General features: G+C 36.5%; 1 protein-coding gene across 2 annotated transcripts in view; it reads left to right on the top strand.

The window, feature by feature from the left end:
* Positions 1-23,113, top strand: part of LOC6044950 (ribosomal protein S6 kinase alpha-5) — a 62,395-nt gene that overhangs the window by 13,799 nt on the left and 25,483 nt on the right. For both annotated transcript variants that reach the window (XM_038259331.1, XM_038259332.1), the window contains exon 2: positions 4,885-5,905. In XM_038259331.1, the coding sequence (XP_038115259.1) occupies positions 5,128-5,905 (778 nt within the window). In that variant the 5' untranslated portion in view covers positions 4,885-5,127. The remainder of the gene's footprint in view (positions 1-4,884; positions 5,906-23,113) is intronic.

Here is a 23,113-nt window from a genome sequence, read left to right as displayed (position 1 = left end):
TTGAAAAATTGGCCTTCGTCATGCGCACAGGACTGGTTTGACGAGTCTTCACCAAAATTTTGAGCCAATTTGGTCAAAGCAGTGTTGAGATATCGTGGCACCCGTTTTTTCAAACTGCTAACTTAAAATAGCTATATCTCGTCATTGGTAAATCCAAATGTCTTCATATTTATTTTGTTAATAGATCAAAATGTATATTTAAATGCTCTGCAAAGAGATTTAAAAAAGTTTTAATGTGTACTCATACCAACCTCTGAAATTTTTTACGATTTACATGTATGTAACCCCTTTAGTGCTTTTCGATTGCAAATTCATAAAAAATGAAGTCAACAAATTTTAGAGATAATTTTTTTTTATTTCCAAAATTCATTTTTTTTCTTCTAAAAATCATAACCAGGCGGCTAAATTTTTGACCATGCATAGCAAATTCTGATGTTCGTTTTCAGTTAATATTTACTGAAAACTGTACTACTGAAATTTCCAATTAGTTTTTCGCTGAAAATCAGTTAAATTTTCTATGGAGCTGTCAAAGTTTGCTGAAGTTTCAGCAAGTTTTCATTTACTGAAAATTTCAGTAGTGCAGATTTTAGTAAATTTAACTAAATTCAGTAATGAGTAATTGGTGTGTGCTTCTCTATAACTCAAAAGTTGTGGGTTTTGGTTCCCTAAAACATATGAAAAAAATCTCTAAAGTCAAAAAATACGCGAAAAATCCGCAGTTTTTAGTTTACCTATTTTTTTAATAGAACTCATCAATACCTACAACTTTGCCGAAGACACCAAATTGATCAGAAAATTCACTTAAAAGTTACAGCTGTTTGAATATTTACGTACCATTTTGGTATGGATAGCTGCCAAAATTGTATGGAGACTTGTATGGGTGAACCAATGAGACAAAATGACGTTTTAGCCAAATAAAAAAAAAAATACAAATAAATTCCATTGAAGGTTTTGGTAGAGAATTGCTCACATGAATGTTATCCGTTGTCTTTTGCAAGCAGTAACATAACCAAACTTTTCGGAACCCTCAGCAAACGTCAAATCAATACAAATTGCTGTCGGATCTATTTCCGGATCTCTCCCGGAAAAGATCCGGCACAGCAATTTTGCATGGTTTGACGTTTGCTGAGGGTGCCGAAAAAAGGTAAATAAATCACTTCGTGCATCAGCCAATAACAAGATTAGAATTCGTCTATTCATCCGGTCATAATATTTACCTTTTTTGACATCAGTGGCGGTGTAGGGTGGGTCTCGTGGCGCAGGGGTAGCGGCTTCGGCTGCCGATCCCGATGATGCTATGAGACGCGGGTTCGATTCCCGCCTTATCCACTGAGCTTCTATCGGATGGTGAAGTAAAACGTCGGTCCCGGTTTCTCCTGTCTCGTCAGAGGCGCTGGAGCAGAAATCCCACGTTAGAGGAAGGCCATGCCCCGGGGGGCGTAGTGCCAATAGTTTCGTTTTCGGCGGTGTAGCAATTCGTTTGTCCTCAGCAAAACCACACCACCACTACTGTCAAAAAAGTTATTTCGAGCGCATTTTTCCTGTTTTTTTTTTTTCAAAAAAAATCGACCTGTCGAAAATATTTTTGAAGGTTCGTATTTTTATCGTGTCCTTGTTTAAGATGCAAATTGGATTTCTAAGTACTTCACAGAAATTTTGACAAAAAGGTACGGCTTTTGAGGTAAATCCATCTTAAGTTTGTTTTTTTTGCGAGTTTGCGAGAATTTTGCATTTTCTCGAATTTTTTTAAATAGTTTCCATGTTAGCCTAAGTCTGAACAATAAAAAAAAAATGCCGAAGAAACTTAAAAAATTTATGTTTTTTTTTGTAGTTTTCAAATAGCATTCAATTTTTGAATGCCGATTGTCAATGTCAAAAGATTTAACATGCTTAAAATTTTCTGATCTTGCAGATTAGTCAGTCTTTGCAGGCCAAGGATTGATACCTAAGAGCATGCAATGGCACTGACCTTGTTGCGTGCTCTTCGGTTGACGTCCACGTAAGGAACATCCTGGAAGGAGCGTAACTAACTACATCCGTAGTTCTGTTAGATCATCCGAATTATCTTGATCAGAACCGTATAGCTCTGGTTCCTTGCGAGTGTCCTATTTTCTTACCTCCACGTTGGCTTGGTTTTCATGATGACCTAGCTGGTGGCCTGTGGAAACGGATCGTAAACCTTTGACCACCGCGGGTCAGAGTCGAGACGGCTAAAAGAAAGGGGCGCAACAATGTGGGAAAGGGAAGTAATTTGTGATTGTAGACGGTATTGTTTTGATTCGCAGTATGTTGAGTCAACTGCTGTGGATGTACCTGAAACATCGCACAACGGGGTTTCTCTTCTCTTCATTCTCAGCTACCACCTATCTCCTTTTTTTTTTATCTTGCTCTTCTGATTCCCAATTCTTCACTGATTCTTCTATTTAATATCCATCATTTGATTTTGATTTTTCTTACTTTTGATTCTCTTGTCTCTCAAGGCTTTTCCACTCTTTTTTACCAATTGATACTGCTTTAACAAACTTTGTTTTGTTTTTTTTGCCTTAAAAATATACTTTTCCTTAATTTACTAGTAATATCAAGTCTATTTATCATTCGCCTATTATTTTTTTCATTTTATTGCGAATTTATTTATTTGAATAATTTTTTATCTGTCCTATAAATTATCTTTTCTATAATCTAAGCTTGTTTTGTATCTCTATTTATTAACTATTGTCTAATTTTACATCTAATACATCTAGCTTCTCATTTTTATTTTTCAAAATACGCTCATCATTCTCTTACTATTGATACTTGATTTTTATAAAATAAATTCTCTTTTACTGTCTATTGTTTTCAATCTTCACCCTTTTTCAAACAAGTGAGGTTTGAGCCCTTACTCAATTTATGGAATGGTTAAAGGAATAACACAAATATTACTATTGTATTTTTGGTAAACTTTTATAACATGCTTAGGACCAAAAATTGTAACAAAACACCGCGACAAAAGAAATAGCAACAGATAAACAGACTCAACAATAGGGAATATTTCAGGAGAAAACAAAACACAGTAAATAACAATAAGTTTTTGAATTCAAACTAAAAATAAAACAGTTTTTGCTTCAATGAAAGTTGATAGGCATACTATAAATGGTTAGGCGCTTATACTTACATCAAACCCTACTTAATGTACCACCCCCGGCCGAGTTAAAATGCGTAACCGGAAAAGAAGGTGTGCATGCCTGGCACGAACACTCAAAGCGTGTTCTAGCGTGCTGCTCGTACTGACTCAGAGCAAGGGTGAGATGTAGGTGTAAGGGCAGTGTGTGTTCGTCGGGAACCTAGTGCATAAGATCGGTCAAGGCCCGTTCTTACACTGAAAATTGCGAATTGCGAATTGCGAATCTTGCAGATTAGTCAGTCTTTAATTGAAAGTTTGAATGAATTAAGGTGCATCAATTTATTCTAACTCTGTTTGAGGATCGAAGCAGTCTACGATTGGAGAAAGACGTCAAAAATTTTCGCTGCTGCTTTTCTTTGAATTTTTGTTCCAAAAAATAAAAAGTGGTTCCGGAACTAATCAGTGCAGTGGTGAATGGTGTTGTTCGTGGTGGAAATGTTCAAGCAATGGTTCCAGCGGAGGATTTTGAACAGGACGGTTCAATCAAGGACGTGGCTCGTTCCGGGTCGGTCGCGATACTGCTATGGAACGCGGAGGCCTTCGAAACTTCCCCGACGACCAGGGTGGATGTGGGTTCGCCTGGAAATGGACAACTTCCGGGAATCTGAAGGAACGCAGAGAGCGAAGCGGTCGTCGGTCTCCTCGTGGATGGACTCGTCGAGGTCAAACGGGAATCGGAGCCTTGGCGCACGGTTTAGTTCGTCGGAACCAGTTAAGGTGGAACGCAGTTGTAGCGGGGAGGTTCCGTTGCCGCAGTTTTCACGAAAGGAGAGAAAGGAAGACGACGGAGCAGATTACGAGTGGGGCGGCGGCAAGCTGAAGCAGCCCAAGCAGGAACCGGCCTTTTTTGGTGTATTTCGGGCATGCGTGACCTTTTAAGAGAAGCTGATTTTGAAAATTTTATCAACTGGTGAGCTCGTTCTTTTTATAAGACAACCATACTTTCATTTATTCCGACATACACACACATCAATGAACACAAACCACGCCAATATTACTATATACGCGGTAGGGTGTTCCTTTGGTCGTTCGCTGTGAGTTGTGGATTGCCTGCTTCTCTAATGAAGGTTCGACTAGGGGGGCATGCTTATTAATTTCTCGTCGCTCCATACCCTCAGTGACGTGATGGGAGCAAGGGCGTCTATACAAAGTGTCCCTACACCCGCTACAAATTTCCGGTGCTTGGGGAGGGGAAAGGGGTTTCTTTTTATTCTTTGCGCCGGTATTTGTAGCACTAAAATTCGTGCAAAAAAACTTATGCACGTGGGTGTACAGATTACAGAGTAAAAGATGATCGAATTGTTCACCTAGCGCTCACATGTGTTCCAGGACCAAGTTGCCTGCGGGTATGGGGATCATACATACATACATACATCAATTTATTCTAACTCTGTTTAATTTGCTTGCTTGGTAGAAAATTAATTTAAAGCCTGATTCGATGGATTATAAAATTAAACCAAGAAAAAATCATTTATAGCAAAATTTATGTAAAAGTTATACAGAGAACTAATGTCTGCTAAAATTGCAAGGGTTTTAAAAACCACACTGAGATGCAACGGTTTCTTGATTTATCTTTCCACTCACGTTAGAAAAATACAAACAGTATCGATCTAACTTTGTCTTGAGCAAGCTGCCGATAGTTTACTTTTCAAATAGATAAATCAGTTCAATATTAAGTGTTCACCAACCATTACTAATATATCTCTTTCTCCTTTCAATTTCAGGTATTTCGCAATGAATTGAACTAGTGTCGTTGCGGCTATCAGGAATAAGTTTGAAGTGAGTGTTTGCAGGTTAACGGAAAAGGAAGAAGTAGAAAAAAAAAATTACATTGCCCAATCATGGGAGTGCTTTAGGAAATAACCAAAATCAAATCGTAGGCGCAAGTTTCGCTTCAGAAGGAAGAAGTAATTTGTGCGCGAGTGTTTGTGTGTGAAGCAAAGTGCAAACCAGGTACCAGCCCAACCATGAGTCGCAATCGGGCTAAAACGGGCGCGACATCGTCCAAGAAGCAACACGAAAGTGGCTTTTACGAGCAGCAACAGTCCTCGTCAAACTCGCTGATGCGGGAACTGAAAATCTCCGGTTCCGGCAAGGCGTCCACCTCGGCCGCGGCCGGTCGGCATCAGCATCAACAGCACCGTGTGGCCTCCAAGACTACGGACTACGCGGCGTACTACGAGAATTTGAAGTTTTACCAGCAGCAGGCGGATCAGCAGCCGAAGCGCAAGGGCGCGTGCGACATCGAACCGCCCGATCTGATCAATCAGATTGTGGCCGATCAGCTGCAGGCGGCCGCCGCCCGGAAGAAGCAACAGCAGGAACAGCAGCATGCGGTTGTGACCAGCTCGAGCAGCCACAACAGCAAGTACCACCAGGTACGCGAGGCGGCCGTCATCATCGACTCGGAAGAGTCGGATGCCGGAGCGGCCAGCGGCAACGACAGCGCCAGTGATGGGGAGTCACATCCGGCTGCGGCGCGGTTGCATCACCACCACCATCAGCAGCAGAAACAGAAACACGGAAACGGTGGACGCCAGGTCGTGGAGGAAGAGGACGATGAGGATGAAGAGGAAGAGGAGGAAGACGAGGAAGAGGGGGGAGTGGAACCGGCGGTGGCGCCGCCCAAGGAAGATTCGCTCAAGAAGCGAAACGAAAAGAGCACCAGCAGCGTCATCTACAACGGGACCATCGTCGACAAGGATGGGCTGGAGATGATCAAGATCTCCACCATCAACACCAAAGGTGAGTCAGAGTTGGGTTTTCTATCAGCATTTCATAACACCCCGTTACGACTGATAAGGCTAACTGTACCGCTTGATCTAAGTAGCGATTGTATTCCCAAACTACAAACCAAACTTGACTCCCGAGAGCGAGGGTGGGGCCAAAGAAATTCAAATGTACAAAAATAGCTCCCACATATGGGAAAGGCGCGCGGAATGCTTTCACTTTCAACCGAAACTTTGGCGATCCGGCACGGCGGGAGTCACTCACGCAAACACCATTTGGACAGGAAAAGCCAGCCCCCGGTCCCAAAACCAAAAAGCAGGAAATTCAGCCAAACCACATGAGCGGTTGGTCCGAGGTACCGTTGCGAGAGATTTCTTCTTTTGCGCGCACTTCTCGAGAGGGAGAGAGAGACGGATCAATTGCTGACTCGCTGGAGGTTGGTGGCCACTGTTGCTAGGCGAAAACGAAAACCCGAATCGGAACTTGCAAGCCCCGAAAAGGGCCCCGCAACAACTGTGTGTACGGAAGGTGAAAATGGGGAAAAAATGAAAAGTGGTTGTGGTTGTTGTTGTTGAGGAAGAAATGCCACGGAAGGCTTTCTTTTACACTTGAGGCCTCGAGCGAGGTATCTTGCACTGGTTTGGGCGGTTGGCTTGTTTTGGAAGTTGCGCGCGCGTTCGCGTAGAGTTATACAACAGGTGGAAGGAATGAACATTGGTATAGGGTCGGGGTTGGGCCCTTATTTGAGCCCTTGGAAATGAAAGTTTTGCACTTCAAAATGAATATTTTGAGTCTCTTCCAAGAATTAGCAATTTTCTATGTTTTTTTCGTCCAAAGGAATCCTATTCGGTAGAATTGTTGGTATCGATGAGGAAAATTCAGTTTTTCGATAAACTAAGATAAAGTGAGAGTTACCTATCCAACGTATATAATATAAATGGTATTAGAGATGATTTTTTTGGCACTTATCTAGCATCCGCATATACGAAAATTATTTTTTCCTTCCTCGTCTCACTGAAGAAAAGCTATAAAATCTCGAAAAATCAACTTCTTTATTAGACCTCCTAGACCCAGCTTCACGTATACATATCTACTCAGGATCAAATTCTGAGCAAATGTTAGTGTGTGTGGTATGAAGTTGATTAAACAATTGAACTCGGTTATCTCTGCACTGGCTGAACCGATTTTTGCCCGTTTTGGTCTCAAAGTTAAAGTTATAAAGTTTAGTTAAGTGCTTCAAACGTTATGCTAAAAACGATTTAGACAAGACTCCGGAAGATTGTAAAACGGATGGTTTTGTAAGAAAACATGATACAGTCCAAACTCGATTATCCTAAGGTTTGTATGAAACTTCGGATAATCGAATCATTTTTTCGTATTTTTTTTTTTTATTTTAACATCAAATTCGGGTTCTGCGACCCGGGACCCGTGCTGTAAGGGGTAAGCGTGGTTGCCTTTCACCCAGTCGGCCTGGGTTTGATCCCAGAAGGTCCCGGTGGCATTTTTGAGACGAGATTTGTCTGATCACGCCTTCCGTCGAACGGGAAGTAAATGTTGGCCCCGGACTAACCTAAAATGGTTAGGTCGTTAGCTCAGTCCAGGTGCAGGAGTCGTCTCCCTGGGTCCTGTCTCGGTGGAGTCGCTGGTAGTCAGTTGGACTAACAATCCAAAGGTCGTCAGTTTGAATCCCGGGGTGGATGGAAGCTAAGGTGTAAAAAGAGGTTTGCAATTGCCTCAACAATCAAGCATTCAGACACCTAGTTTCGAGTAGGAATCTCGCAATCGAGAACGCCAAGGCAATGCTGTAGAGCAAATAATTTGATTTTGATTTCGACCCCATTTTAGTTAAATTTGAATGGTTAACTGTCAAATAAATTTAAAAATGCATCTTGGATTTAAAAATTCTAAATCACTTTAGAGTAGTTTAGGGGTTTGAAGATCTGACAACCCTATCAAAAGTTATAAGCACATCAGTGTTATTTACACCCTTTTTGGAGGCCAGATCTCAGATATAAAACGTTATCAAAAGACCTTGTCTATGAGCTACAAAGATTGAAGATCTGAAAACCCTATCAAAAGAAATGAGTTATGAAGCTTATTTTGATAAACATAAGAGGGAATCGTGTTATTTTCACTGAATTTATTTACTTTATGAGTGTGAGGAAGGTACCAACCATCGAACGGTGGATTAAGTAACATTTTTATACATAAACCCATCATTTTCTGATCTGGAGTTTTTGTATTGGAAAAAAATCAATGAATTTTTTTTCCGATCCCATTACGGTATTTTTCAAAAGTCTTAAATAAGTAATATTCCAAAAGAGGAAAACACCGATAATTGAAAAATATAAAGAATAAACCTCCAGAAACGTGTTAAAAACCATAAGGCTGGTACAAATTTTATTTAAAGTTTGTCCGAAAAATTCAGTGGGCAAAACAAATATTTTTTCAAAAAACATCAAAAATTCAATGGAAATTTAAGTACAATCAGCTGAAATCAATTAAAAATGCGTTTCGCTGCGGTTGGAATCACTTTTAACATGTTTGAGTTGATTTAAAAATCTTTTGAATTTTTGAAAATTTTCGATGTTTCAGGTTTTTTTTCGCTAAAATTGTTGTCAAATCTTTTTTATTTAAATAAAAAAAATAAAATTTAATTAAATTTAAAATCAAATAATTTTTTTTAAGTTTATCAAAAATAAAATATCTTTTTAAAATGCAATTAATTTTAAGCTGTAGTAGTTCCATAAGTTTATGAAGTTGAATAAATTATCAAATTCGATAAATTTTCAAAATTCTAATAATTTTGAAATATGATAAGGCTGGTACAAATATTTTTAAAAGTTTTCGTCACCCCCTTCAAAATTGGCCCGAAAAATCAGGGGGCAAAAAAAATATTTTTACAATAAACTTCAAAATTTCAATGAAAATTTAAGTGCAACCAGCTGAAATCAAATTAAAATACATTCTCCTGCGTTTAAAATCATTTTTAGCATGTTTGGGTTTATTGAAAAATCCTAGGATTTTTTGAAAATTTTCGATGCAAAATCTTTTTTTTTTCGATACGATTTTTGTTTTTGTCAGATCTTAGGTTTTTTGAAAACTAATGATTGCAAAACAACTGAACTAGTGTAAAATGCATTTTAAAACACTTTTTTCATTTAAATGTGAAGATTATGGCTTGTTATTTAAATTTTTATATTTTTTTATTTTTTGTCCCCCTTGACCTCGGCCAGGGCCGAGGGACAAAAACTTTTTTAAATATTTGCATCGGCCTAAGATTTCTAAAGATCATTTTTTCGAATTTAAAATTTTTTTCCAAATTCAATATATTTTTCATATTTTAAATAAATTTTCTGAATTCAATAGATTTTCTAAACTCAAAAAAAAAAAGAAAATTCAATAAATTTGCAAAATTTAATATATGTTCAAAAATCAATATGTTTTGAAAAATCAATATATTATCAAATATAATTCAAAGTTGCATGAAATTTTTAAATTAAATAAATTTTAAAATTCAATAAATTTTTGATGTTCAATGAAATTTCACTGTTCAATAAATTTTCAATGTTCAATATATTTTTAAACTTAGAAAAATCAATAAAATTTCGAAATTCCGATTTATCTTTTTAATTTTTTTTTAATGATGAAACTATGACTTGTAGTTTCATTTTTGTTGTTTTCATTAAAATGAACATACATATGCCTGAAATTCTTAGAAAAAGTTGTTGACATTGATAAATAATTTATACTAAGTAAATTGAGCAGTTCTCTACGAAATCGATCTTTTTTTAATTTTAATTTTTGTATTTTTAAATCCAGCTGAAACTTTTTTGGTGCCTTCGGTATGCCCAAAGAAGCCATTTTGCATCATTAGTTAGCTGAAATTGATTTAAAATGCATTCCCCTGTATTTAAAATCATTTTTAGCATGTTTGGTTTGATTTACACATGTTTTGAATTTTTGAAAATTTTCAATGTTTAGTATAGCCAAAGTTTTTTTTAATTTTTTTTTTGTTTTCGTCAAATTTGATTGCAAAAAAACTGAACTAGTATAAAATGCATTTTAAAACACTTTTTTATGTTCAAAATGTTGAGACTTTGGCTTGTTATGTAAATCTCTATACTTTTTTACTTTTTCTTCAAGCCAGACAGTGGATGCCACTTGGTTGCACAAGTGCTACATTTCTCAAATTCCTGTTGGAACTGGTTTGAACGAGGGTAGCTGCGATGAATTTGTTCCTTGATTAGCATCTCTTAAGTACACTGAGTGCATCAAACCTTGAATCAGTTTAGTATTTGTCGTGTGCATTTTATAATTACAGCACATTTGTTACACTGCCATTATATATGTGTTACCTTACAACATGATTGGAAAATAATCAATTTCTTGTATCAAAACATTTGAAGAAACTATACGCACGCAATACTATTGAACAAAAACAGTTCATTTGCGAATCAGAAACGAACCCATACAAACATTAGTTTGATATCACCAATACTTGAATGAACCTCTCCCCCCCTTGTCGGTCGACTCAAAATCCAGAGTGCAATCAAAACATCTCACCACCACCACCACCACTAACAAATGATTCACAACACCAACTATCAACAACACACCCATACACATTGGCGTACAAGGCAGACTGACAAACACACGACGACGCAAGGGCGAACGAACGACCAACATCGCGCGCGTCTTCGCCGCGCATCGCCTCGGCATCGCGTGTGGAAAGTGGTGGTATTTATAAAAATAACAGTTATTTTCACTTTAAATTCACTCGCGAAGGAGACATGCAATGGGGCTGCGAGAGAGAGAGAGAGAGAGAGAGAGAGAGAGAGAGAGAGAGAGAGAGAGAGAGAGAGAGCCTACGAGGAGCTTGGCCTTATGAGTTTTTTTCTCGTTGCTCTCTCTCTCTCTTTATAGTGTATTTCGCGTTTTGTTATTCATTCATGCCCTCTTCTCAACAACTGTTTCAAATGTCAGTGTTGGTTGTTGGATATCTTTGCTTTGGCTTCCTTTGGGGAGATTTTTGTAAGGGTTTGTTGATGAAATCTTATCATAGTACAGGTCAGACCCGATTGTCCGAAGTTTCCATTATTCGAAGGTTTGTATGGGACTTCGAGTAATCGAATCATGAAAAAAAAGTTTTTCGCCTATTTTTTATGCTTATACTTTTAACGTCAAATTCGAGCTCTGCGACCTAGTTTTAGTCAAATTTGAATAGTTGATTGCCCATTAGGGTGACAATTAAAAAAATCGACATCAGGGATACCCTCTGTTTCGATTCCTTAGGCAAAAATAAGTATCTGTGCCAATTTTGAGCGAAATGTATGCGGAAAAACATCGTTTCAGTATTTTGCTGCCAGGTGTGAGATTCTTGTAGGAAATCTATTTTCCTACAACTTTTTCGAAGGGTGCAAAATGATCCGAGTTGATCCTGATTTTTGGTGATTTTTTTGTAAAAAGAATTTTCTTATATACTTCCTATTTACCCCTTATATACTTTCATATATGCCAATTTCTTTTCATCGAATTGCTAGTAACTCATCAGGATCAACTAGTGCGTCCATCCCGGGAATTCCCGGGACAAAAATCCCGGGATTTTTCCAAAACCGGGAATTCCCGAATCCCGGGAATTTTCATAATTTGTCCCGGGAATTCCCGAAAATGAAAAAAAAATCAAATTTTGGTCTGAAAATTCAAATTTTGTTGCAGACATAGATGAACAGTAAAATACATAGTAATCGATACGAACTTTAAAGCATTAAAATTTGTATTCGGCTTTAATTTGACTGATAAGGGAAAATTGATTAAAATTTAGTCATAGATCCGCAAAATGCCTGGCGCTTTAAATATTTTCTATTTACGTATTTTTGAAGACTATTTATCCTATTTATATTTATGATATTAAAATGGAAAATTATCATCTTAAATTATTTTTCATCAAGCTCCGGATTTTGGGGCAAGTAACGAAATAAGACAGCTATTTAAGAAAAAAAATTGAATCGTGTTTTGAATAACTTCGGTTAAAACAGGAACAGAAAAATAATTTTGTACACCGATTTCCAAATGTATTGCTCTGCAATCTCCTGTACCTTTTCAATCTGTATTCCTGTTTTTCCCTAGTTGGCGGTAGTAACTTAAAGAGAATTATTAAAATATGTTTTTTGCAATTCCGTCGTGAAACTACTTACTTTTCCTGTCATTCTTGAACGACGAATTAGCCTACTTTTCTGTACCAAAAATAACAGAATCGAATAGCAACACTTTTCAAAATAAATGCTGAAAAGTTCTCAAATGGGTGCTGAAAAGTTGAACTTTTCAGCACTTGTTACGAAAAGTAACACTTTTCAACATTGTTTTAAATTTAAAAACTCGGTGAACCTCGTTGGATAAATGTACGACTCGTGCTGAAAAAATCCTCTTTTCGCAACTTGTTGCATAAACCACTATTATATAAAATAAAACATTCAAAAGTTATCTGAAATTTTGCATTGACTGTTTTTTTTAAATATGAAGGACAATAGCTTATAGGACCTTTTTGTTAAAAAAAAACTCTTGTTTTGTTGTCGCTTCTCGTTTTTGTAGATACACTCAACCCCCGGTGGTTGGTCACTTTTTCGTTTGACACTTTTTTAGTTTGTACCCCGTTGGTTGGTCAAAGTCAAACTAAAAAGTGACGAACTGTCACTTTTTACACGGCGCTCACGCACACTATCGAAACAAACGTTTAGTAGTGTGTGTGAACTCCGTGTAAGAAGGGTGTCAAACTAAAAAGTGACCCCGTTCGTTTGACAACAGTTGGTGTCAAACCAACGGGGTTTGAGTGTATTTTCAAAGAAATTTGTCTAGCTTTTCTAGTTATGGCATATATTAAAATATATAGAAGACATTTATTTATAAAACACTTATTTAATTTGAATGACATTGAAAATTCAAATTTGAACTTTTTTTTAAATAAAAAAAAACAATTTTAATTTCTTTTAAGTTATTTAAAAACTGTCGTCCTTGTTTAGATTGAGGTGAAGATTGTCACCAATTATTATGATTGAGCTTGAAAACATATCAAATATTATGAAAACATACATTTTATGACTGCTTCAAAAATTTCCCGGGATCCCGGGAATTCCCGGGATTTCAAAAATATTTTTCCCGTTTCCCGGGAAATTCCAAACCCGGGAAAATTGGACGCCCTAGGATCAACTCTTCTTGCACCCTTCGACAAAGTTGTAGGAAATTAAATTTCCTACAAGAATGTCACACTTGGGCAATTTTTGGCGAAACTAGCGCCACCGGCTGCCAAAATCCTGAAGAGATGTTTTTCCATGCATCTTAACGGTTTTCCCCATATAAACTTCAACGATAAAAAGCGACCACTTAACCTTAACAGATTTGGCTCAAAATTGGCACAGATACTTATTATTGCCTAAAGAATCGAGCCAGGGGGGTATCTCCCCAGAGTTTCTAAAATTTTCATGATTTCTTGTAACCCTATTGCCATTAAATTACAAACTGCATTTTTTGACGACCATCTTGGATTTAAAAATTATAAAGCACAGCACAGGTCATACCTAAGCTCGACAATCGAAAATAAGCCAACGATTTTTTTGTTGTGATTCGAATATCCGAAGTGATTTTTATTCAAGGTCTTTGGATAATCGAGTTTTGACTTTATTAAATCAAATTGAATGTATGGAGCTTAAAATAGTCGAATCATGAAAAAAATAATTATTTTTTTTTACTTTTTACATCAAATTCGAGTTCTGCGACCCCATTTTAGTCCAATTTGAGTGGATGATTGCGTATTTTTTCAATATTTCATCCCGCCATTTTGGCCGCCATCTTGAATTTAACATTCTAAATCACTTTAGAGTAGCTTATTTGGCTTAAACATAAGCTCGACAATAAAAAATAAGACAACGCAATTGTGATTCGATTATCCGAAGTGAAATTTTGCTAAGGCCTTTGGATAAACGAGTCTGAATTATAATAATTACATTTCTTTTTATGTTACATGTCAAGTGGTATGGCTTAATGATCTGTATCTTCGCGGTACTCTTCTTTTTATTTTAACTGATTATTTTTTATTTTATTTACTTCAAATTGTTTTAACATTTTTGCATTTAATAGAACACATTTGGGTAAAAAAAGAAAGAAACAAAACACTTTCAATCGTTGTTTTAAAATGCATCAAAGTTTAAATGTATTTTAATCTTTCCCAGTTCCCCCAAAGGAAACACCCTTGAAGGGGGAGGAGACAAAAACTTTAAATAAAATTTGTACCAGCCTTATTATTAGTGAAATTTTTCCAAAGACTTCGAATAAAAATTATCTGTACGGTGTTATTTTGGGCAATAGCAATTATTACAAGAGCCTCAACCTCTTTTCTAAAGTATTAATCTTGAGTTTATTTTATAGATTATTCCGTTACAGTTATAAACTAGAAATCATACTATTTTTAATAATTTGATTGCATCTGGTTGGGGTAATTCTCTACCAACTAACACGAAATCCGGAAAAGTTGCCCCGACCCCTCTTCGATTTGCGTGAAACTTTGTTCTAAGGGGCAACTTTTGTCCCTGATCACGAATCCGAGGTCCGTTTTTTCATATCTCGTGACGGAGGGGCGGTACGGCTCTTTCATTTTTGAACATGCGAAAAAAGAGGTGTTTTTCAATAATTGCAGCCTGAAACGGTGATGAGATAGAAATTTGGTGTCAAAGGGACGACCGATTTGATGGCGTACTTAGAATTCCAAAAATCAAATTATTCGCTCTACAGCATTGCCTTGGCGTTCTCGGTTGCGAGATTCCTAAAAAACTCCTCAGAATTACAAAAAACGTTTTTTGCATCGAAAAAACACCAGAAAAGTTTTAAATATTCTCCCATTTTCCGTTACTCGACTGTAAAAAAAAATTGGAACATGTCATTTTAAGAGAAATTTAATGTTCTTTTCGAATCTACCTACATTGTCCCAGAAGGGTATTTTTTTCATTTGAAACAAAAAAATTCATTTTAAAATTTCGTGTTTTTTCTATCTTTGCAGGGTAGTTTTTTAGGGTGTAATAATGTTCTACAATGTTGTAGAGCAGACAGTTACAAAAATTTGGATATATACATAAGGGGTTTGCATATAAACATCACGAGTTTTACCCCTTAGGACAGAGTTTCACGCAAATCGAAGAGGGGTCGGGGCAACTGCTGTGTGAGTTGAGCTCCATAACGCAATGACGTTGGTCCTATACTTCCTGTTCCAAGTTCACCATAATAAAAAAAAAATCATGCCAAATTTAGCCCCCGTAGAGCCCAAACCAGTTGAGTAAGGTCGCAGTCACGCCACATACAAGTCAAGCTTCATTTTTTTTCGGGGGGTCTCTCTTGTTTTCAACGGGGCTCAACAGATTGGAACGACTTTGATCCGGTTTTCAATGCAAACTCCGCACCGTGTTTCCACCCTCACACCATTTTCAGTGGAGGCAGCTTATTTTTTGGCAGCTTTCACATAATGGCTGAGTCCTTGGCCGTGCCAGCATTCGCAATAGACGGCACTTCCCCTTAAACGGTGTGGCTAACCTCAATAGAGATATCCACCCGCGAGAGTGTGTTAGTTTGGAGTTTAATTACACGCAGACATAGACAAATCGAGTAGAATGATTCGTCTGTCAAAATCAGCTGTGTCCTTTGTTATACCACGAGCACGTGGAAAACAGCTGGTTTTTACAGGCGATTTGTCTACTCGATTTGCCTATGTCTGCGTGAAAATAGTGTAAACAAAATCAGCTGCTTGGAATTCAGCCAATCACAATCGATCAAAACCAAAACAATACTTTAAATACAAATACTAACACAGAAACATGGTGTGCGTGAGAGAATCCGTGGATATCTCTATTCGTGACGCCGAAATCGTGCGAAATATAGATAAAATCGTACGCACTTTTTTTTCCGCTGTCACACCACACGCATGGAACTTTCCCTTTTATTTCGTCAAATCAAACCCGGGATAAAAAAAAAACTGGAACAGCCAGAAAATTAAACAGAGCTCGCAAAATTATGTGCGAAAGCGGATTACTTTTACTTTCCCTTGGCACATTATTAGGCTTAGTGATTTTTCACGCTCGAAAATAGCAAATTTCACGGGAACCTCAATTTCAAAACACCGAATTTCACGCAAATTTCGCGGAACGTGAAAAATGTTAAAATAACTCTGAAAATCTTATGTTTAAATCACAGAAACTACTTTTAATGCTTTATTATATATTATTCTTCAATAAACTGACGTGAACGTGACAAAAAAATCTCCTAATTATCAAAAAAAAACCGTCTGGTTTACGGATGGGCTCAATTCATATTTTGAAACAAAATGTAAGGCATGCGTATTCTCATTTATTGAATTGCTTTCTTAATATTCAACTAAAAAAGGTTAAAAGGTTTTCGCTGATTTGCTTCTGTTTTATCCGTTTAAATTTTATTGAATTTCATATCAAAGCAAGATTCAACAATCTTGTCCATCCAAAAATATGTAAAATAGTTTAAATTTTCTTCAACATTTAGACCATTCAAAATAATTTTTAAGGTTTTCATCTCTCTTTTTAAAAAACTAAATTTAAAATCCATAGGCAGAAATATTATAAATTGTTACGAAATCAAAATTTTTATTCATAATAAGAACAGAAAACAAAAAAAATGTATTTTTTTAACTTTCAAGGGAATTATTTACACAAATAATCAAATATTTTTAAAATAAAACAGGACTCAGAAAAAAATCTGAAATGTTTTAAAAAGGTGATTTCAAAGTTTAAAAATACTCTTCATTTTATTTTAAATAAAACAAAGCTTGATTCTTTTAATTTCTTTTGAAATCATACATTTTAATTGAAATAGCAGTAAATTTGTACTATAGCGAATTAAAATATTACTAAATTTAGTTAGTTTCTATAGAAACTGAAAATTTTAATAATTCTTCAAATGGTTCATATCAAGCTTATCAAACGAAGACTTCTTATGGGAGAACTGTCATTTCTATCACTCGAATCCGGTGCTCTATTTAACCAGGATATTCACTCGCTTAGTTCTACAGTAGTTCATAAGATTATTTTTATTCCTTTTTGAGTTTGATTAATTATTTTGAGAAAAATCGTTACATTTTCACACAAACATAACATTTCACGGGATTTCGCGGAAAAAGCCAAATTTCGCGGATTTCACGCTGTCCGCGAAATCGTGAAATTTCACTAACCCTACACATTATATACATTTGTGCCTTAAATTTCGGCGCAAAACAACGGCTGCTGCTGCTGGTCAAGCGATGATATAAGCTACTACAAACTTTAACGTCACAACTCGACGGCGAGAAACAAAAGAAGAAGAAAGAAAAAAACGCCGGTCGAGGAAAATGCGGGGGAAGTGAAAATCCAAACAATCACCCGGATAGAGTCGGATTTGACTGTCTGTCTGATCGAGGGGTAGGAGAGTTTGATGGGGTTTGTTTGGTTATTTTTTTTGTTTGTATTTTTTTTTATTTCAAGGGTAAATCTTTGTAAGGTACTTTCCCTATGTCCAGAGAATATACGATCAAGTTTTTTGTGGTTTCTGATTTAGTATTTTTTAAAGCGAAATTTTTTTGAGTTGTATACTCCTTTCAATAAAAATACCCAAAGCGCCATTCAGCTCATATGGTAGTCCCAAATGTCCTTAAGATGCTTCTGATTGAAACTAGTTGATATCCTTAAAGAAGTTTGCTTGATTTGTGTTTGAAAATTGTACTGTATTTCTAATAATCTGTCATCAATTTTTATAACATTTCTTCAATTGGGATAGCCAAGCTTTCATCTTGTTGCTTTTTGTTAAATACTTTTTCAAGTGTTGAGTACTTCAAACTTTTAGTTAGCTAATAATAACTAATTTCCCCTACTTTTTATGTCAAAATAAATATGTAGTATTTGTTTATGTTTCAGATTAATATTTGGCACATTTTGTTGGAAATAAAAACATTGGATAAAATTTTAATTCAAAACTGTGAAAAACACTCAAAAATCGAAAAAAAAAATACTAGAATGTTATGAAAAGAAGGCAATAGAGCAATTCTCTACGAAAACCGGACATGGAATTTATTTCGTTTTTTTTTTATTTGGCTCAAAATTTGTGGGGACCTTCCCTACGACCAAAGAAGCGATTTTGTGTCTATAATTTTTTTTTTTCTGATCAATTTGGTGTCTTCTACAAATTTGTAGGTATTGTTGAAGACTATTCAGGAAATAAGGTACCGTAAACATTGATGGGTTCATTTTTTTTTTTAAATATATTTGTGGAATATTTTCCAACTGGTGAGGTTTTTTTAAGATTATTATTTTGGTGGGTGGGCGGTGGGTCTCGTGGCGCAGGGGTAGCGGCTTCGGCTGCCGATCCCGATGATGCTATGAGACGCGGGTTCGATTCCCGCCTTATCCACTGAGCTTCTATCGGATGGTGAAGTAAAACGTCGGTCCCGGTTTCTCCTGTCTCGTCAGAGGCGCTGGAGCAGAAATCCCACGTTAGAGGAAGGCCATGCCCCGGGGGGCGTAGTGCCAATAGTTTCGTTTTTTATTTTTTAAAACATGTACTGTACGTCAAAATAAAGTTTGAACACCATGCTAGGGCTAGGGCTAGGCCACACAACGTCTATGCACCATTCATGAAAAAAAGTTTTTTCAAAAGTGTTTAAAAATAATTACGTTGAAAATATGCACTGGATTATCTCGGCATTGGCTGAACCGATTTGGACCGTTTTGGTCTCATTTGATTCGTCTTGGGGTCCCATAAGTCGCTATTGAAAATGATAAAGTTTAGTTAAGTACTTCAAAAGTTATGCTAAAAAAACGACTTTAACAAAAGTCCGGAAGATTGTAAAAAGGGTGATTTTTGTAAGAAACCCCTTCATGTTATACAATTTTTGAAAGGTATTTGAGAGACTTTTTCAACGAGTTCAAAAGATTGCAGATCTGACAACCCTATCAAAAGTTATAAGCACTTAAGTGTTATTTATGAACTTTGTGAAGGCCGGATCTCAGATATTACCTAGCATTACACTTAAAATGTGAGGAAGGCACCAACCACCTAATGGTGGATTAAGTAATGTTTTTATGTTAAAAATCAAATTCATGGTGTCACTAAGGATGCTAATTTCGATTTCAAGGAAAAAAAAATATTGATATTTACTTTACTAAGTTTATATGCTTTTTAATAAAATACCTATAAATTTTAGGTAAAATCGTAAAAAAGTCAGAATTTTGCATGAAATTTGTTAAAACTAGTTTTCTTTATAAAATTATGGATTTATAGTGCATTTTAATCTGAATTCGAAGCACGAATCAATCTTGAAAAAACTACGTTTCAAAAACAAATAATAATTATTGTTTACAAACTTATTTTACCTTCATCTAGTGGAAAATTGTCGAAAAAATCCAAAAATGCATTCAGTTTTCCGATTCAAAACCATGTTCATTGAGTAAATCATGACACTTTGAAGAGATCAAATTAGGAGCGGCCGTGGCTGACTGGTTACGGTGTTCGCTTTATAAGCGAATGGTTCTGGGTTCGATTCCCATCTGCTCCCAACGAGAATGTTAAGTACACAGAATTTGAAATGATGAATATGAACGAAAAATCAAAGTCGCTCGAGGCGGGGTTCGATCCTCCGTCCTTTGGGTTGGTAAGCAAAAAATGCTAACCACTATGTCCCATCCCAGAGGGTCCCGGAGTATTAAACCTTCTTAGCATGGTGCTCCCAACGAATACAACCAAATCTCGGAGCGTATGGTGGTGTGTCCCCACGCTTCTTCCTCCCCTGTCGATTCATAATTGTGTTGTTGTTCGAACACTCCGTGCTCAAACTCAACCCAATTACGAGTCATCTCTGCGATACGGCTTTACGCAGTAGGCCTGGCCGCTTTACGCTTGTGATGTTTCAATGCATTCCGATGCAATGGCGCACTACAAATGTTAATAAATGACAAGAAGAGTGCTAGGCGTCATCTAACCTAAGGCACTCTCCAGGATCCCTTCGAAAGATTGGCTGCGCTAGGGTCTGATTAGATTAGATTAGACACTTTGAAGAGATCAAATTAATTATTCATCAGCATTTTCTTAATTAATGTTAACTTACTTTTTGAACTTTTCAAAATTTAATGAATAGTTCTTCTTGAGGTACTTTGAACACTTCTCTACTGCCCATAATTGAAAATTCGGCTATTATGCCAAATCAAGTATTCCGAGAAAAACGCGTTTTAGTGTTTGACACAAAATCTCCGTCAAGGTAATTTCCCATAAGAGTGGCATATTAGCCGTTTGGTTTTTCGCATCGGCAGCCGAGTCTAGACACTATTTCAGTAAAATTCAAGTTCCAGAAGATGCGTTGGAACGTCCTCTACCACCTGGTGCTAATATCTCGTTTTTGCCAAAAGTGGATATTAGCCGTTTTTTCAATGGTGGGCAGTCTACCACGGTCAGTATGATCATATACCACTCCGTACATATTTTATTTGTACTCTTCATTTTGCGGAAAAATCTCAAGCCTATCAAAGTCACCCCGTTAAAACTCAATTTCCCATAATCCGTATTTTTTGAATTTCGTGATTTTTTTTAAATATTTTTTAGGGGACAAAAACCGCAACTCTTGAGCCATTGAGAAGTATGGTCAAAAATTCTGCCGTCGAGTTATGATTTTTTTCAAATAGTTTTTTTTAAATCGAAATTTCGTTAATAACATTTTTTGACCAATTTTTTTTGTGAAAAATAGAATTTGCAATCGAACTCTACTTCACAGATTTTTTAATATAAAGGGCAAACCATGAATGACCGTTTCTGAACATTTTTTTTTTTAATTCAGACAATTTGCTATAAAACTTTCTTATAGATATTGAAGCTTGGACCTCTCTCTGGTTGCTGAGATACAGCGGCTTAAAAAAAAGAATCAGTAAAATTGACGTTTTCTCAGTCTCACCCAAACAATCCTCAGTTTTCTGATGTTGATATCTCAGCAACTAATGGTCCGACTTTCAATGTTAAAACATGAAACATTCGTGAAATTTTCCGATCTTTTCGTAAACAATGTTTAAAAAAATTTTAAGTGAGAACTAACATTTCAAAAGGGTGTAATATTGGATGTTTAACCCATTTGTCTTATTCTAACTTCTTTTCTCTTTTAAGTTTTTGTCGTGTATTTAAAGGCACTTTTCAATTTTTTGCTTAATTTTCACTATATAATGATATCACTACCATTACAACTGTGGAAAAATGTGTAAAGTGATAGTATGGGATATCAAAAATTTACTGCATGCTTATTTTTGCTAGAATTACATTTTTACAAAATCATTGGCAAAGTCAAATAACACTAGTCAATTTTGCAAACCTTAAATGTTCTTAAATGTTAAGTGTTTGTCTTAAAAATGCTTTTTGAAGATCAAAAATTGGTTGAAATAAAATATCTAATAAAAGTGACTTAATAAACTGGACTACCTTCGTCCACTTGCCCAAAAAGTCATAGAGGAAAAAAAAATATCTTACCAAGCGTTTACAGCTGATTTTCCAATTGTTTCTTCCAGCAAACCGCTCCATACCAATCATTACATCACATCGAAAAAAAAAAATTAAAAACTCACCACCCCACAAATTACGTCCATGGTGTGGAAAATGTATTAAATCACAGCACTTCCCAATCACCTGCCACACACACACACCCACCGCTGGACGGGCGGCTTCTATTGTGTCATAACTCGTTTGATTGGACCCCGTGTTTATGTATGTGTGTGTGCGCTGTGAAACGATCAAGACAATAAAACAAAATTCACACACGAAGAAGGTAGTGAAAAGAGAAATATCCGGATGAAAGTTTTGCTGGTTGGTTTTCCATGACCACCACCACCACCTGTAACCCTGTCATGGAAGTTGGTCAGTTTTTTTTGTTCGTCTTAAAAAAAATTACAGAAAATTTATTTTGTCTCGTAACTTCGCTGCCGGCCGGCGAGTGTTTGATTGAAATTAAAAACATACTTTAAATGTTATTTAATTTTTGATTCTATGGCTTTCCATTTATAATAGTCTTGAGTCTTAAGGGCTAACAGGCGCTTCAAATTTGATTTCCCAGTTCACTATCCACGCAAATAACCGTTGTAAATAAAAGCACCAATCGACCACTAATCGAATGTTTACCCTGTTATTACTCGAAGAAGTGAAGCGTAACGTGCGTGGTATGTTTTGCATGCGATAGTATGGCACTCTAGTTGTACAATCTTCCTCGTTTCCAATTCCAACCTTGTTATGAATACATCCAGTTGAAATTGCATAGATTGGCCCACATCGGCTGCAACATTCCCATGACCCATTTGGCGGAACCATCAATCCACCTGAAAGACACCACCCTCTGCCCTGTTGTTTCGTTTTTTACAAAGGTTACCCCTCAGGCAGGATTTCACTTCCTTCGATACTATACTCAGTCAATGGAAATTTACTCGATGCATAGTAATATGCGGGCCTTGGCTTTGAACCTCGCACTGCGGATTGTGTGCTGATGATGACGGTAATCACAGGCTCAGACGAAGCTCGCTGATTGGAGGTAAAATTTTAATTATTTTGAGGCCATCTGGTTGAAATTGCGTTTCGGAAAAATACATTACACGGTGAATAAATTTCAATTTGGATTTAATTTGCCATAGCAATTATAATTTTGTAATGAGATGACTAAACCATTGCACTGCCCACCATTGAAAAAATGGCTAATATCCACTTTTGGCAAAAACGAGATATTAGCACCAGGTGGTAGAGGACGTTCCAACGCATCTTCTGGAACTTGAATTTTACTGAAATAGTGTCTAGACTTGGCTGCCGATGCGAAAAACCAAACGGCTAATATGCCACTGTTATGGGAAATTACCTTGACGGAGATTTTGTGTCAAACACTAAAACGCGTTTTTCTCGGAATACTTGATTTGGCATAATAGCCGAATTTTCAATTATAGGCAGTGCAGCATGGCTTATTTTAAACGATTATTCAGGAAGAGGAGGTGCATTGTCTCAAGTTGTGAAATAAAAGGTGAAATGATACAACATTTTTTATCCAAGCTTTTCTCATTTTATGCAACTATGTATCAAACAGAACACAAAAACTCCTCAAAACTAGTTCAAGGCTTCGTATTCCACGCACCTTCAAATACACCTGCAAACAGGTCACCACATATGTTGTACTAT

The sequence above is a fragment of the Culex quinquefasciatus genome, chromosome 3, assembly GCF_015732765.1.
Source record: "Culex quinquefasciatus strain JHB chromosome 3, VPISU_Cqui_1.0_pri_paternal, whole genome shotgun sequence".
Classification (NCBI taxonomy): Eukaryota; Metazoa; Arthropoda; class Insecta; order Diptera; family Culicidae; genus Culex; species Culex quinquefasciatus.
Note: the sequence above shows the minus strand (reverse complement) of the source record. Positions and strands in the feature narration are given on the sequence as shown.